The sequence below is a fragment of the Acanthopagrus latus genome, chromosome 4 (genome assembly GCF_904848185.1).
Source record: "Acanthopagrus latus isolate v.2019 chromosome 4, fAcaLat1.1, whole genome shotgun sequence".
In the NCBI taxonomy this organism is placed as follows: domain Eukaryota; kingdom Metazoa; phylum Chordata; class Actinopteri; order Spariformes; family Sparidae; genus Acanthopagrus; species Acanthopagrus latus.
The window spans coordinates 3,890,038-3,908,210 of NC_051042.1; the positions used below are offsets into that span (position 1 = coordinate 3,890,038).

The 18,173-nt window shown below is 41.3% G+C and overlaps 1 protein-coding gene across 9 annotated transcripts in view; it reads right to left on the reverse strand.

Annotated features, from left to right (window-relative positions):
- dmxl2 (Dmx-like 2) overlaps positions 1 to 17,920 on the reverse strand; it is a 49,636-nt gene extending 31,716 nt beyond the window's left edge. For 3 of the 9 annotated variants that reach the window (XM_037094462.1, XM_037094460.1, XM_037094456.1), the window contains exons 1-14: positions 17,503 to 17,918; positions 8,557 to 8,682; positions 8,225 to 8,296; positions 8,027 to 8,105; positions 7,674 to 7,818; positions 5,496 to 5,562; positions 5,204 to 5,376; positions 3,408 to 3,588; positions 3,092 to 3,272; positions 2,778 to 2,996; positions 2,413 to 2,684; positions 842 to 1,111; positions 512 to 741; positions 149 to 351 (exon numbers count right to left, since the gene is read on the reverse strand). In XM_037094462.1, the coding sequence (XP_036950357.1) occupies positions 149 to 351; positions 512 to 741; positions 842 to 1,111; positions 2,413 to 2,684; positions 2,778 to 2,996; positions 3,092 to 3,272; positions 3,408 to 3,588; positions 5,204 to 5,376; positions 5,496 to 5,562; positions 7,674 to 7,818; positions 8,027 to 8,105; positions 8,225 to 8,296; positions 8,557 to 8,682; positions 17,503 to 17,589 (2,305 nt within the window). In that variant the 5' untranslated portion in view covers positions 17,590 to 17,918. Of the gene's footprint in view, positions 1 to 148; positions 355 to 511; positions 742 to 841; positions 1,112 to 2,412; positions 2,685 to 2,777; positions 2,997 to 3,091; positions 3,273 to 3,407; positions 3,589 to 5,203; positions 5,377 to 5,495; positions 5,563 to 7,673; positions 7,819 to 8,026; positions 8,106 to 8,224; positions 8,297 to 8,556; positions 8,683 to 17,502 lie in introns of all 9 variants that reach the window. The other 6 variants (XM_037094459.1, XM_037094458.1, XM_037094455.1 and 3 more) reach the window with 3 other exon arrangements.
- Positions 17,921 to 18,173: the final 253 nt, after the last annotated feature.

The following is an 18,173-nucleotide window of genomic DNA, read 5'->3' on the forward strand; positions in this document are numbered from 1 at the left end:
ACTCCAGCGATCTTGTTTTGAATTCAACAGGTGATCTATCTTCTGCAAGTTCTCGATAATTATTTTCTCTTGACAACAATGTTTCTGCCCTGTCCTTCATCACTGAGGTTAAAATTTCCGCAGTATTAAAAATGCATGGTGTGTTTACCGAGTACAGAGCTGGGTATGAGGGTAGGTAGCCAGGCAACATTGCTGAAGGCAGAGGTGTGCAGAGAGTTGATACGGGCCAGTTCAGAGACCCCTCCGGTCCAAGACAGGGGTCCAATGTGGTCCACCCTCCACAAGATCAGTTCACTATAGATGGCGTTGGGGTCATGAAAGGTCCTTGTTGCTGCATTACGAAGCTGCTTCCTGCTAATGGAAAAGTAAGGCATCATTAGAAACTGTTCCATGGAGAGGCCAAAGAGGTAATTGCTGACAGTATGACAGTATGTCACAGTGAGCACATTTTATTCATGTGCCCCTTGCTATCTATTCCTTAATCTTTGCTTTCTGCCTCCCTGCTCTTTACCTGGGGAGTCCCTTTGGTAGGGGAAAGGTAGGAGGCTGCTCTCCTTCCAGGCTGCCAGGAGCCGAGGGCGGGGTGAGTAGTGCGTTATGATGAGAGGAGGTCAGCAGCAGAGGCAGCACAGTGTGGCAGGCTTGGTCATTGAGATGGAAGCGGTGGCCACAGTACCGGAACTTGTGAGAGACGGTCAATACATTGGAGAAGGCAGAACGCTCAGCAAATGTCACAGCCCACTGACAGACAAAAGGCAAACAAGAAATTGAGTGTTAGAGAAGAAGTCATTTAAAAACATGAAAAAAAATGCTCTCAAATATGTTCCTAACAACCTTTTACCTGGTTAAGAGATCCATCGACATGCTTGGAGACCATCATGACCGCAGGGCTGATGCCAGGACGTAGGTTGGGAGAGGAGGCCAGGGCGGGTGAACCCAGGCCAAGCGAGGCTGAAGCAGAGTGGGAGACACGCTGAACCATCCTCCCCTGCTCCCCTGCTCCAGCACTCTCACTCTCAGTCAAAGTGAAGGAGTACATCAGGATGTTTTTACTCAGTGAGTTGGCATCACCTGTAGGAAATGCCACTGGAATGCGGGAGGAGAAGGACACCTGGTGGGAGAGGCAGAGGGAAATATGAGGAACAAAGGTGCTCATTCTCAAAGGAAGTTTTTACATATTGAGACCTAATAAGCAATTAATACCAATTTGACACCAAATAGTTCATCAAAAGCAACAACATTAACAAATTTCCATGTGAGTGGAATAAAGATTTCTACTGTATACGTTTTTGCTTGCTAGTTTTTGTTTATATCTGAACCATAATATATGGTTATATTGCTTATTACAGTACATGCATATTGTTCAATTTCTACGGTATGTTGTATATGGACTTCATATGGATAGATTGCATTATAAAGCTTTCATTATACAATGCCAAAGTGTGCGTTCACTTATCATGGTTTGATTGAAAAAGCTACATCTCTGTGTACAGAGAGAGAACATCCAGGTTGATTCAGGCGCAGTCTAATGGATCATCATCTAAAAGTGGTCAATCAGATTCTTAAAAATTCTTTACTCTTTTTTTTTTTTGTCTTCGTCAGCCTGCTTGTGTTGCTGCACAGTTCTTATTTAGGACAGCTGGGCTGTACAGTGTGAGCATCTCACTGCATACCAAAGTGCAAATTTGTGTGTGAATGTAAAAAATGATTTGGGTGCAGCACTGATTTCAGATTCTGTGGTTACACAGAGACACAGAAATAACTCTGACATTTCTTAATCTGTCCTTATGTACTACATACAGTATACACACAACTTGGTTGTGGATCGTACTTTTATCCCAGGCTTGTCATTGCTTTCACCAGTTGAAGAAGTGCTCAGCCTACAATTTTAACTGCAACACCACTAACTGAGAGTGGAATGTTTCTGTAGTTCTAATAACTTTCTATGATCACAATATGTCAATTTCAGTAGTTGCATTCTCCAATTTAAATATAGCATTACTATCACTTCAATAATTTGGGTCAAAAAACTTGATTGGGACATCCTTATGTATTTGTATACAATAATTATAGTATTATATTTAGAGTACATAAGAACTTTCAAGTAATGTATGAAATTTCACAAAGATAAATGTTCATAGTTAGATAACATTTACATGTAAAATAAATATTACTCAGGAAAGGCATGGAGATTTGTAGAAAATAGTTTTTTTTTTAACTGTGACATGACAAAGATTTAGGAGTCCACATGCACACAGGGGTACAGCATCTTCACCAGAGGGAAAACAATCTTACATAAAGCTGGGGGAGTGCTGAGTTGGCGGTTTAGGAGTGCGTAAAACATGTTTCCGCTGTCATGTGAAAATCACAGTCATGAAAAAATGTTGTTATTTTTCATGATTTACTGCTCACCTGAACCTGTCTGAAGATGCCCTGGTTGAATTCGTCCAAGTACTTCACATGCCACACCAGGAAAGATCCATCGGCGGGGTGGATTGTGAACAGCATGTCTGGGCTCTTGTTCCACTCTGTGGTCAGAGTCTCCATCTTCCGCTCGAGCAGCATGGAGGGCAAAGGCATGCTGGAGCTGGATCCCGGGGAGGAAGCCTTGGTGCTTCCCTGCTCCCCTGGCTCCCCCTCCTCACCTTGCTCTGAGGAGGCTTTGTCAGACATCTCGTCTAGGTCTACAAGCCAGAAAACAATGTGCTTTAAAGAACAATATGCTTTTAAACTAGTATATTTTAAGGAACTTGTGCAGGCCTGGTTGAGGGTCTTACCAAAGTCAAACTTCATAGGGGATCCTTCGGGGTCCAGGGGGTCCTCAGTAGTCTGCTCCAGCTGCTGTTCAGAGAACTTACGGAGCTGCAACATAAAGAGGTCCATAGAGGAGGTGAAGCTGAGGTCCTTATTGTTAAGCCAGTGAACAACAAAGCCTCCACCACCAGTGCCATCATCTGGGTTGAACACTGCAGAGTCAGCCAGTGCTGCTGGGATGTCTGTCAGAGGAAGAGGAAGGCAGGAGGAGGAAGTTATATATTATATATCAAAGTATAGAAACACATCTGATACAGCCCAAACAAAGACACTCTACCTGTGTTGGGGTTAATACTGGCTGAAATATGGAAGTGACACAGGGCGTTGGCATGATGAGCGATGTGGCGGTGAGTGTGAGCGTCCTGTGTGCCAAGCTGAGAGGGCAGCAGCTCACTGTGTGCCACCAGAGCAGAGGATCGTCGGCGACCCCGGCGTAGATGCTTCAGGTGGTGGATTGACTAATCAAGCAAAGCAAAACAATAAAACAACAACAAAACAGGTAAATATAATGACCTCTAACAAACACAACATATACTTCATGTTTCCTCTTATGAGTTATTTCTGATGAGATCTGACTGAATAAATAAATGTACCTCCAAAGCATGCTGGATCTTGTCCTTGTTGCCTGCCAGGCCTGGCAGACTAGAGCTGAAGGAGTGTGTGTTCTCAGAGATCTGTCCTCCGAGCAGGCTGTCTTCTGGCAGCAGGGTCTCTGACCACAACCTACACACACCATCCTCGCAGGATGTCAGCAGCACATTACATACCGAGCCCCTACAACACGACAGGAAAATGCTCCTTAGTTTTCATCAATCTGTCCAATATTTTTACCCTAAAAACATTCAAAGCACACAAATAATGTTCTGTATATATCATGGAATCAAGACAGAGTTGAGCATTGAGACCAAAATATAACCAGTAGCGGCATTTGGCATATGAGGACACATCAGCATGATTTACTCTACATGATCTCTACAAGTTATTTGATTATTTTCTAAAAAGGTGGCTGCTTCTTACAACCCTCGCTATAGACATGTTGAATTTTATTGTAACACAAAAAATGCTAATAGAGTGGGAGTTCATGTGGGTGGAATAATTCTAACATCTCCAGATTTTTACGGCATGAGAGGAAATAACCAGAGCGTTCCTTATGTGTAGATCCAATAAAACACTTCACATACACAGACAAAACTGTCTAAATGGTCTTGATGCATGCTGATGACTGAGAATATTTCTGATGAAAAACTGCATATGACACCAGTGTTTCCCTTTCGCGTAGCTGAAATGTGACCGCAGCGTCCAGATCTTTTTTGGGGGGCACAGAAACAGAGAGGACTGCTTCATATTCAGGTCAATTCACACACACAAGTAAAGCATAAAGGATATAAACAAGGAACTTTGCTCTTACCTGAACATACCAGCTCAACAATTATTAACAACAAGCACCGGGTAAATGTAAACACTGACGCAAGCAATGCTGAACATGGAGTCAGGATCATCAATTTTGCAGAAAGGAAAAAAGACTGACCTGCAACTTACATGAGTGGCACACGGTAACGTTACATCTATCGCAATCATGTGCTGGGACAATGTGAGTAAACACTAATCTGTGCAATAAACAAAATTTGGTTGATGTATGTTGATAAAGACAGTACATATTCCACATACCGCACCGTGACATGCGACTGCTGTCAAACAACGACGGTTGATAGAGTCGCTCCGAGATATTAATGATTAATGACAGGATTAATAAAAGATTGTCATTAATTTAAGTTATTTTATCAATGAAAATGTTGATAAATTCAAGTGAATTAGCACTGTTTGATATTCATAATTATAGAAAAAGGAGACTTAACAATTAATCATTTAAGAATAAGTGACAGCTAGCTAGCCATACCCAATGGATGTAAATGATCATGTAGTGGCTGACAGGGGTTACAATGCAAACATGAGATAAAAAAAAGAAACTGCATTACATTGATTCAATCTCTGATTTACTCAGTGGAACAAACAAACTCCTTCTCTCTGGCTGCTTCCAATGCAACGGTTGTAGTTGAACAGTCCCAGATAATTGCAAAGGGTGCGAAATGACCAGACACATAGCAGCTCATAGTGCTCGTCAGCGACAGGACTGCACATTTTCACAGGAAAATCTACACTTTGCATTAATATAAGCATTTTTCAATGTTGCATCTGAGAAAGAAATTAATACATTAATGTATAGAGGAAAGGACAAAATTACTATAATCATATCAATGGAATTGGAAAGTGGAAAATGTCTTTTCTGAGCCAAAAAAAAGTGACGTCCTATTCGGAGACAACAAGCAGGTGCTATAGCCCTCAAGGTAAATATGTTACTGACTGTGGGATTGTGTGTGCACTCTCTTACTTGGGCATGAACTTGCTGGTCTTCCTCCAGGACATACCAGTGACCGAGCGAGGATGGGCCAAGTAAACAAAGGAGAAGTGAACAGGAGGAGGCCTTTTGTCGGAGAGGTCCTGGACCACCACTGCAGAGCGCCAGCCCGTGGTGGGATACCACACTTTAAGCAAACAGTCATCCTGTGTATGCGAACACATGCATGAAAATACATTATATAACAACATCATCATGCGCCTAAGAATTACATAAACTTATCAACAATGTGTTGTTTTGCAACGTGTTTGCATGAATCATATACCTTCCCAACTGTTGCAAAGTACTCCCCATCAGGAGACCACTTGGCAACATGAACAGATGCTGCAGTCCTGAGAGAAACACAAGCATAAACAATGATATCAGCTATATTCACTTCTCCACAGGAAACTCTTAACTCTCCACACACACAATTGGTTCTTCTGTCAGCTGTCATTGCGGTTGTGTGGTTACTTTGTGCATGAGTTATTGCAGATAATTTCTGAGCTTGCACTTCCCTGTTCTAGTTTCTTTCCTGGGTATGCATACGTGTCATCAGATGACAATTACTAATACGGTATCATGTGTCTATGTCTGTTTACACAGCTTAAAGCAGAGGCCACAGATTCAAAAGAGTGGCGCACAGCAGCACAAACAAACCTTTCATGTGAGTAGTTTGGATAATCAGTAACTGCCCATAAGTTTTTATTAGGAATACGTGTAATTCTGCAACTTTTAGAGAAAGATTTGAAGATAAGATTTTGTCAGCTCAGGACAAGGATGAAGTCTTTACTGCATGAATGTCAGAAAAAAGCTAAACACAGCAGCTGAAGGAAAAAAGACAGAGATATTCGCCTGTTTAACTTTCTATGGGTATAAGTGGAAAAAACAGTGCATTCTAAGAACATTCAACTGTTCTTCTAATGCCCTGACAATATTACTTCCAGCAATGTGGTTATATTTTCACCCAAGTTTGTTTGTATGTTGGTGGGTTTCTCAGAAGGATTTCACAAAACTTGGATGGAGGATGTGTCTCAGCCCAGAATAGGACTCATTAACCTTTGGTGCAAATCCAGATAAAGGGATGAATGGAGGATTTTTATTCTTATTTTTTTTTCACAGTCTGTAATAAGGTGTTTTTTTATATTTTCATTAATTTCCCAGGGACTAATGCATGAATCTTGATGGAAAAAAATGCGTATTGAGGAGGCTTGTACCTATGAGTGATTATCACTTGATGCGGATCCTAGATCTGGTGAGCTGACATGGTCAAGAGATTATGGATGGTTTAAAATTTCGAGTAACAGAGGGCTACCGAGTTTGATATTAGATTAGGCTTGATTGACAGAGGTATGCACTCTACTGAGTGCTAGTTTTGTTCCCAATTGCAAATTGGACTTTGCCAATGGGAATAATTCTAGAATCTCTCAATGTATTTGGGTGCAGGCGCAGACCAAAATGTCTCTGGACATAATTGGATAAACCTACAAAGAATAAGAGACACATAATGTGTGACACAGTCCTCGGCTACAAACAAATTTGAAAAAAGACAGCAGGCAGAGTGGAGCTATGTGTGGGTGTAGCATCAATACTTCTGTAGGCATACTTAAGCATTTTGGTGATAAAATGATGAATAGGTACAAAAGGTTTTGGAACTAGTCCAGTAGATCACCTCAGCCAGCAGCGGCGAACCAGCATGCAGTAACTTCCAAATGATAAACCAATGTGATGGGGTCAATTGCTCCCATCAAAGTATGTCTGATTAAAGAGCTTGTTTTTGCCACTAAGAGGCTTTTGTTGTTATTATAAATGTTTGACAAGATGGAGGAAAGCAGAAATTTGTACTTTACAGTAACAAAATAAAACTGTAGGTTAGTCTCTCCACTGTACCACAAAACACCCACTCTGGCTCAAAATACATCCTTCATTCACTGAGTTAGATGTGAAATTGTTCCGGCTCTAAATGCAAAGCATTTCAGTTTCTTGGTCGTTCGCGTCAAAGCGTCCAATATTAGATAAATGGTTGTGATTGGACTGAAACAGACAAATCTGTCTGAACAGGATGGGTATCAGACATCTGCCAAAAGAGATAAAATACAAGCTTGCAGATTCGTCTTGTTCGTCTGGTCAATCACAAAATTGACAGTAAACTTAGGTATTTTCAAAGATGAGCAAAACCATTTTTTCACACTCACTTGGTTAAAGAAAACTGTTATAAGACAACAGATCAAGAGTTGGTGAAATAAAGAAAAATTAGGACACAGTTCTGCTTACACTGCTGTCAGAATATTACATAGTTGCTTCTGCAATAGACATAAAAGAACATTGTTGTATTTGGCTCTATACTATCTTTTGATAGTGACTCTGCTGCTGACCTAATGTACATGACCTCCAAGAAACAAGATTTTTTCTCACATTAATCATGTTTAATGCTTTTACAGTATGTACTAAAGTAACAACGTACTTGCACTGCCAGACACAGTTCCAGTCATTGAGGACAGGGTGGGGCTTGTCGTCAGTTATCTGTCCATCCTCCTCCTCTATCAGGGCATCTGTCAGTGGTGGAGCCCACAGCTGGAGCCGCTCAGTCGCTGCTAGGATGCGGTTCCCTGAGGACACACAAAAAAACACTCTGTTACACACCTCACGTCCCACGTTGACAAATTCAGTACACAGAGCCACATGCACAGTGACTATTACATAATGGATATGTTGTTCCAGACAAACCGCAGGGGGGTGTAAGAGGAGCAGTGGTAGTGTGGATTCATTTATTCAGACAGTCAGAGAATCAGTTCAACACACAAAGCATTGGCGTACCTTGTGGGTCCCAGGCCAGGTTGTAGGTGATGGCATCAAGGAAGAACTGTCCTGTCTTTTGCCACTGATAGTTAAGCTGCTGTTAGTGACAGGAGAGCGACACACCATGCATTGTTATTGGCACACAAGTGTAATTAAACTCACAAGATGCATATTCAAACCACTATACAAGTCTAAAATACTGACATTCATGCTCACCTTGTGGCGTTTGTTTGGGTTGGTAGAAAGAGGTTCAAAGATGCAGACTGTGTTTCCGTAGGATGCAGCGATCTAAAAATAAAGATCTGTGTTCATCATCACAACATTACTCACCCCATCAGTGCTTCTGCACAGCCAATCTCAAAGGAGAGGGGTAGAGGGGGGTGGTGTTGTGGGAGAGCAGGATGGCGAAGGATAGGAAAGCATGGGCAGTACAAATGCAGGGCTAAATGGACTTCTTTGTGCTCAGCATAATTGACAATGTCTTCTGGCTACACAGAGAAACTAAAACTGCGTGTGGGAGAGTGTCTGAGTGTGCAGTCAACACTTACCCTGCCAAGCTGGTGGGAGCACTCCACACAGCCCACCTGTATGTTTCCATTCTGAGCGCCGGGGATAATCTGCACACAGTCAAAGTCACTGGCCAGGATCACTACATCACAACCTGAGCCATAGGCCTGGAAAAGAAATGGGCACAGGGGAAGGAACCAAATCAGACTGAGTCAGAATAAACAAATGAAACCAGAGCAGCAATAGAAGAAATAACTGTTTTGACATTACGTCAAAGACGTCTATGTACTGTTTTGCAGAGATATCCTTTCAGTTTAGTATGCCAACTAGCCAGTCCTGGTCTATCCCGTCTCATTTCACCATTTTGTACCTAAAGAGGTGACCTTCTGATCAGATCAGACCTGCGGAGGTAGCTATTGATTGATGCCCGACCTCTCGTGCTTCAAGCCTGAACCAGACATGTTTTTGTTTTTCCAGAGCTGGAGTCTTGATTGGAGCCGCTGCGGATTATTAGCAGCATGGCTAACTGAGCTAAATGGTTAGAAATCATAGACAATACATAGAGCCAATAATACTCTACTAAAGTCAACAAGAGCAACATCTACACACTCTTTTACAGCATACAGTGGTACTGATTTCAGCTGGGCGATGTGGCCTTAAAATAATACTGCAATATCTATAGGCCATATTGTGATACACAATATATATCTCAATATCTTGACATCTTTTCAGAGGCACTTCATAAATGCTAGGACTACAACATAATGGTAGACAATGAGATTTTGGATAAATAATTATCATTAATCTGGATATAATGACTTAGTGGGTAAAGGCAAGTATAAGAGAAGAAGAAGAAGAAGAAGACGACGACGACGACAAGACGACAATGAAGGTGAAGAAGATGAGGAAGAAGAAGAAGAATTAGAGTAAACGGTTGTTGCGTTCATGACGTCAAACTGCTACAACTGAGTAGAGCCATGGAGTGTACGCTACAGAGCAAGGAAAAGGAGACAAATCTTTCTTTTAAACACACAAAACCTTAATGGTGCTATGAAATATTAAATCATCCATCTTTGCTCAGAACACCCTAGCCTTTCTTACCCTCAGGTATACAAAGACAACAGGTTAGAAAACTATCTCAAAATACAAAAATGTGAAATCATTGGTTATCAATATTATTCATGACGAGCAGGGATTATCAGCCATTGGTATCAGGTATAATAAACTTAGTATCTCATATAGTATTCTGCTTTATGGATCTGTCTGTCATGTTTCTTACTGCTTTGTATTTCCACATGAATATGTTTAAACTGGAAATACAACATAATGTCATATAAATAACTAACAGCACCCCATCATAGCACTCAGTGGCACTAATATGAATATTGCATTAGCAGTGTGAGATATTACAACAGGATTAGCGCAGCGTGCCATTTCCTTAAACTACCATAGCACTGGCAGGTGGTAAATCCAGCACGGAAGAACATAACAGTAAAACTGATATAAGATCCCATTTTGCAGATCTACTACATGACAAAAAGTAGACACACACAGCACATGCTTAATGCCAAAGCCTAATGGGCAGATCTGTGTTAATATCTGGATAATGGGCATAGAGGTAAACTGATACGATGGTGGTTGCTGGCATTTGGGAGTCATGTGCAGAATGGCAGCAGCGGCAGCAGCACTCAGGCAAGCTGGCTTTGAAGCAAAGGTACAGCCAGGATGACGGCTCGTGTCGTTCATTATTCAGGAGAACAGGAGGAGAGGCCGGGAACCACTGGGTCACACAACAGGACGACATTACAGCCAGTGGTATTATATATAGTGACAGGCAGGGACAAAGTTAAAGTGAAGATCGTCATACGATCATACTTCACACATTATTAAATAATACATAAGATGCAGGTAGTAGAAGAAGTAAGGAATGCTTTACTATCACTGCGGCATTTGCTCCTGCACATTACAGCTGGAATTAAAAGCAGTCACCGTCACGCACTGTCTAGGACTGCTATGCACCTCTCTCTCTCTCTCTCTCTCTCTCTCTCTCTCTCTCTCTCTCTCTCTCTCTCTCTCTCTCTCTCTCTCTCTCTCTCTCTCTCTCTCTCTCTCTCTCTCTCTCTCTCTCTCTCTCTCTCTCACACACACACACACACACACACACACACACACACACACACACACACACACACACGTTCAAGTCAATTTTACTCTCATTGTCAGCTGGGTAATTTGGACCTGGTGGGACATTCAGCCAGACTGGTGAGCAGAGTGAATGCGCCTTAAACAGGATGACCCACCAGTACTGCTTTGCTCCTGTGGATTTCAGCTTATGTGTGTCCTGGATTTCTTGTATCATCCATGAATCCAAATGCACACACACGTAAATAACAATAAGGCACTTAGGAAAAGAAATACAAAGTTGATGATTCATTAGTTGTAGCAGCTAAATACTGATACATGGCTTCATAGTTAATGTTGACACAACTACAGAAGATTTACCGGCATAAACAAACAGGACTAAAATATCAGCGTATTTACTGACTCAGAAAGTCTGCTCACAGATCAGTTGTTTTTATGTTTACTTTTGGGGTCTTTTAATAGGAAATGAAATATTCAACAGTCATTACAAGGAAAATGACATCTCCCATCTCTTACATCTCAATAAAGTTCACAGAAACTGTATGCTCTGGTCATAATTAAGCAACAGATTTGCCTGTGCAACTGTGTTCATCTATGGAGGGGGCTGAAAAAATAGTCTGACAGATATTCAGATTCAGATTAAAATTTTTATGACCATTAAGTCAACTGAGAATTTATTCCAATCAAAAGGCAGCCCTTCAAATAAACCAGCACATGAGGGTCTGCTGGATGCCCATTTTAATTAATTCAATGTTGAGCCAGCTATCAAGATTTTTATTTGATTCAGCAACAGACAGCATTAAGAAGCCACTGATTCTGTCTATGGATGTACTTGGATCTAGACCCAAGTGTCTTTAGCTTATAAATCTGCTGACTTAATGAGTCCAACCCTGCAGCAGCAATGCTTCCTTCCTGTCGGTCATGAAAGCTGCTTTAATCAAGAAAGTTGCTGTCTTTGGACAAATATTACCTCTGTAACACATTAACATTGAGGAGGCAGTTGAAACTAAGGTGAGCAGAGAAATGCTTGTAATGTGATCTTACTGTTTCCTCGAAAGTGAACTATATTTATTTAACTATTTAGTAGCTCAGACGTGATATTTTGCCGGAATTGCTCTTATCCTGGCATTGCGGGAGCTTACTATTATTTCATATAAGTTTTACAGAAGTCCTGATATTGCAAAATGATGTTCAACACAATTTTCCAGAGTCCAAAGTATTATCTTCCAACTACCAACTGTCCAACACCCAAAGACTTTTCACTTCTGTCATGAATGACAGGAAAAGCTTTTGCTTTGAAAAAAGACATAAATGATTAATCAATTATAAAGAAAAAAAAAATCTTTCATCTGAGTAACTGATTAATCAACTACTCATTACAAATCTAATCAAAAACATCGCTCACTGAATTACCTTTTCGAGCTGTTCTCTTTCCCAACTCTGGGAAACCCTTGTGTCATGCTTTCAAAAGCACAGTCAGCAAACTCTATTTGTAGTCTATTAAGACTGCATGGTCATCCACATGTCATGCTTTTACTGATGAGAGCTGCACCAATCGATCCACATCGTACTTGTTAAGAGCATCTTAAATGTTATTTGAATAATGTCATTGCGAACACTGTCATGCAGGGATTGAGCTGCTTTTCAGGATAAATGTACAACAAAATAAAGGAGTGAATGCAGTCATGTGCTGTGGTAATGAAAACAGATAAGAGGAAGAGAGTGAGACATCACTTCTGCTAATGCAAGTCAGTCCCTGTGCCTAACGCAATCATGCGAGCATGTTCCACTGACACAGCTGCTACCATGTGTACCATGCTGCCATGTTTGTAGATGACTTTGAGTTGTAGTCAAAAGCCATAGCTACAAATATTTAGAAACATGCAATGATCTATTTTGCCCTGTAACCCTGTCTCTCTGTAAAATATGTCTGAAGAAACTGTCCCTGGCAAACCTTACAGAACAGTCCTGTACTTTGATCCCAGTGTCTATAGCAAGGCTAAACCCACCGTGACATCACCCATTGATTTGCTGACTACTGTTTTTGAAGCCTTGACTTTATGACTGCCTTTGGCATTATGACTGTCACCATCTTTGTTTCTTTGGAACCAAAAGTGACCATATTTGGATGAGAGGGTGGATCTGGGGAGGATACACATTGCTAAGCCTCTATCCTGATTGGATCTGACTGAGAACCTGAGAAAGTCAATTGTCTATTTTATTCTAAATGGGACCTTAAAAGGTCAACTGTACAGCAAGAAAGTCATTTTTGAATCTCATTTCCAACTTGTCAAATAGTGATCAACCAACCCAACTTCCAATCTCAAGAGCAAGTATTTGATGTTTGGAGTGAGACTCAAAATTCAACTGTCTTAGAAAGTGAAGCTTTAATTTATAAAATGAACATATATTCATACTGATGAAGATTTGAAACTATTGATCTATTCCACAAAGGGCTGTGTGGCTGCAGGTTCTTGTTCCAACCAGTCAAGAGCACACAGTTTGACTAATCAACATTCTGGAGACTGAGATCAACTGATTAAAAGAGTCAGGTCTGGTGTGTTGCTGCTTGGTTGAAAAGAAAACCTGCAGCCACATGGCCCTTTGTGGAATAGTTTGGACATGCCCGGTCTATATTCACATCATATGGGCATTTCTGTTATTCACTGCTGCATGACTTCAATGAGGCAGTGGGCATAACAGCCAAACTCCACTAAGTATGACTTTAATCTCCATTCTGTCTGTTACATTTCAATTTCCATAACATTGCAGCAACTTTGTGGACAAAGACAAAGAGTGATAATGTTGCGTTAGCATAAAAAAAACAACTACTGAACAGATTTACATGAACTTTTATGACAATGACAATTATGCCTGACCAAAGGACCATGTTTTGATCTGGAGCAAACAACTTTACCATGTTCTAATTTATAAAGGATGCTATTTTTGGATTATAAATCCTGAACTGTAGGACAAAACAAAAATAATAATCGTGCCCTAGTTCCTTGATTTGAGGAGGCTGAACCCATTTCTGACAGATTTCTTAGCTCTTTTGGATTTCAGTATGTAACTAAGGACCTTGTAAAAGTGTAATCATTCGTGTTTTGATAGGCCGTATGATTTGGTGGTTCACATAAATTACTTAATAACCATAACTCCATGGCTAACTGTGCAATTGTTCACCAAATTCAGAGGGCAATATCTACTTGTAGCAACACAACAACATTTGGTGGGTTTCCACCAACATGTTAAATCTAAAGACCCACTGGTGATGGGTATGAAACACTTAACATTTGAAAAATCATACCTGCAAGATATAGACACTTGAGTATTTTCATAAAGGATTTTAGTAACCTCAGAAAACTTGCATCACTGTCTTACAGTAAGCCATGATATCTGTATTCTGATGTAGATCAAGATCCACATTCATAATTAATGCTCTCCTTAATAAAGATTACAAAATTGAGAGGAATGTGCAGCTTTGGTGGGTAATGCACTCTCTCTGTGCTTTGTAGCATGTGAATTCTATTTTTAGTGGATCACACATCTGCCGCTCTGCATATCAAACCAGCTCGGCTGTTCATCTACAACCACAGGTAAAAAAGGAAAATATAATACACACACAGAAATTGTCTTTCTAACCATTATATTTGCAACTTCTCAAGAGGACATTATCATCTAGTTTTCAACTGACACATTCACTAAAAGCAATGGCAAACAGTTCAGTTGTATTTGTCATTCAACTGTTAATAGATTCAAACAATTTCAGAATGATCCAAAATTGAAAATTATTCATGTAATGGTAATAACTAGATTACTGACAGTCGACCAACATTACGTTTTCACTTTGATAAAGAAAATGTATTTTGGTGTTGGACACATCTCTTCTTAGACATGTCTAGGGTGGATTATGTGACAGTATATAGTGTGCTAAGGTAGAAGTGTGCCCAGTGGTAGAGATTTAGCAATACCATTTCAAAGCGGGAGAGAGTTATAGTATATCAGGGTTGTATTTTTGCATGAACACGATCAAATCCAGCTGCCTCACAAGGTGAATACACTGAAGGCAACGTGAATAGTTTACCATGATGACCACATGCTATGACAGTGACACTTGTTGGTGGTAATGCACCTCTGAGGTGGTATTGTGATATATATATTGTTAATGTCATATACATATACATAAACCATGATAGACAATTTTGGCCATATCGCCCACTCTCTACTCATTGCCATCCGCTTCCCTCACATTCTTACTCTTAGTTCTAGCCTGACAGTAAGTTCTCAACACAAAAGTTGTACCCACACCACCAGGTGTGGAAATTTCTCGATTCTACGATGCATCATCATGCAGTCGTGGAAAATTCTGCATCAATGCAGAGACAAAGCATAATCTGGAGACTGCAGCCTACATTATCTGGTCATGGTTGGACAAAACAGTCGTGACAAAAATTGTGGGTAAACACTAGGCTAATGTAACTATAAAATGTTGGGAGATGTGGGCAGAGGGAAGCAGATATCTGCAGCGAGTGGTAGAAATGCACTCAATTTTTTAAGAAGTGAACATAAGGTGACATTTTGGATTTTCTTAATTTATTGCATAGCATGAACTGGACGCTGTGTAAGATCTCCCTCTCAAATTGTAATTAAATTGAATATTGAGGCCAATGAAGGACCACACCTCTACCATCCACCAAAGCTTCAAAATGACAGGGAACCGATATTTTACTGTCCATCATTCAGACCAAATGTAATCTTTCAATTTTTCTCAATATTCCAAAGCACAAAGTTAACCATGCAACATTGTAGAAACTGAAGCACAGACACAAACATATCCAATAAAGCACTAGCCTCATGTTTGCTCATTTGAACTTGTGCACTGGCTTCTGTTGGTTAGGTGTGTGTGTGTGTGTGTGTGTGTGTGTGTGTGTGTGTGTGTGTGAGAGGCAGGGTCTGGCCTAGGAGCCCTAGGGGTCAGTGTGAGTGTAACTGCTTCGGACATGATGTCTAGTGTTCTTCAAATATCCTCTCAGACACAGAAAGAAAACACCAGGCATAGAAACTGGGGCCCTGCGGCTACATGCGAGGCTTTAGCCTTGCAACCAGCTCTGTCCTATGTTGTTGAGCAGATATGACCCTCGGTACAACGCCCGCCTGTTTACATTCAAACACCCTTGATCTGGGGTTAGTATAAAGTGCACTATATCATACAGGATTGAGGGAATCAGAAAGGAGCGAATAAAGTGTGTCTGTGTTTCTGAAAATATATAAAAATAAAACAACGACACAGCACCTCACTAATAAGCAGCAGTAACAGACCAAGCCCAGATTTGGCAGCCATTAGAGAGACTCACAGTGTTCTCAGCATGAGCGAATGGTGTGTGCAACATAGCTGCTGAAGAATTTACTGTGAGCCTGTACTGGCAGAATCTAACGAATGTGGTCACTTTGCACTTGGCATAAACTATGATCAAAAAGACTACATAAAACGGTCCAAGTGACTGACATGGCAGCTGCATCCGCTTAGGTCATCAACGGGGAAAAAATCATTCAAAACAGGAAAGTTTCTCAGCTTTCAATCTTTCTGATTGCATGAAAACATGAACACTGTTCTTGATATGAACAGATTACGGTAAACAAACTATAACCCTCCTCCTTGCGGGAAGTGAAAGATCATCCAAACAAAAATAAAATCAGCATCTTTTGTCTTCCGCTTCAAGTACAAGAGCTGACTCAGGATGGCTAAACCAAAAGAGACACAACATCTGCTTGGCTCACAATCTACTGTGCACTTTTTATCTGCTTTTTTGCCTTCACAAAATAGGCTGTAATATTATTGGATCTTCCCATGTCTCACTGCACAAAATGGATTATTGACTGGGCTCCTCGGTCCTGTCAACTTGAAGCACCGAGAGAAATGCTGGGAAGTTGCCAGACCTCAGACAGACAAAGAATATGTATAGCTCAAAGAGGTCGATGAATAGCAGACACAGGGATAAACACATGAAGTCAAACTGAGCTAGGCACTGGTTATATAAATGAAATGTATTTCCATCTCGCTAAACTTCAAATGACGACAGACGGCACCACGTTTGTGAATATGTTAAATTCGACACCAACACACTTTCATTCAGCCTCTAGCTCATGTGTCCATATATGGCTCTCTACGTCACGACTGGCGCAGCTGATGCTAGGATGACAGCGAGCTAATGATCCGTGAGGAGGATTTAACGCCAAATGGTAGCGAGCATAGCTAGTCCTGCAAACCAGACTAAACACCGCTTTTTCACCCTGTAGCGGTGCGCACTTTTTGTCAAGCCCCTTGCGTGTTCACCTGTACTGTGCACTGCACAACGTCGTCGGAGCGTGCCCCTTTTACAAATGTCCCCCTATAATGTTATGGCTGCGCAGAGGGATTCCCTTGCAGTAATTCTAACGTAACGAGATGCAGCTAAAGGTCATTTGAGTGGCTAGCGTCTGGGAATGATAAATAATATAACGTTACCCCGAAGGAGTATATGCAGACATAATCATTGAGCTTCTAGGAGAGGACGTAAGCTCGTAAACGCCTGACAGACTGTCAAGATAAATGAAAGAGGGGCTTGTGATAATGTGATAAGGCTCCCCCGAGTAGTCTCGGCTCACTGTTTGTGAATCCCTCGGTGCGGCAGATTGGCTAGCTCACTTCCCGGCTAGCTAGTGCTTTACCTCGCTAGCCAGCCCGTTTACTGCCAGTAGAGCGCGAGCAAGCTAGCTAGCTAGCTAACTATCCAGCTAGCTAGTCAGTCGTTAGCCTCAGTGGGTGTCATCTTGAGCAAATACAGCAATATCAAAATAAAACTCACCGTGAAAGGTATGTCATTCACGCTTCCCACCGAATAGCAGCAATCTCCAGGGTTCACAGCTCCCGTCAGCACCTGGTGCAGATGCATTTTCCTTCTATTTTAGCAGCAGAGGGGATTTTTTAATTATTAATAACGAGTCCACCCTTTCGGTTTCTCCATCTAGCAACGACTGGGAATTCCATCAGTAACGTTATCGTTGTCCTCGGCCCGGCAGTGTCGTCTTCATCCACAAAACGGGTCGGGTTCCGAGATATTAGTGTGCGATGATGAACCGTGTGAGTGTAATCTCACCTGGCCCTGTCATCTATTTAAACGGGGAAAACTGGCCGCCCGTCGCCTCTCGCTGTCAACACCATCCCTACGATTAATCGTGAGAGCCGAGGCAGTGGGATCTCTGCAGCGAACCTGACATGCGCGTTCACGACGTTGTCAAGGCACGACCGAATGGCCATAGAGACGAGTAACATAGACCGAGTCGTACCAACTCCTGGATTGGATTTAGCGCTTTACTGGGTTTATTCTTAAACAATAAAGACAGTCGGTTACGATGGCACGTCCATTCTTTAAAAAATACTTAAAAACGGCTTGGGATGATGAACCAATCTTCTAGCTTGAAAACTGCACAGCAGCTCTAGCACTGATTTTCTATGTTTACGGCGCGCCGGCATGTG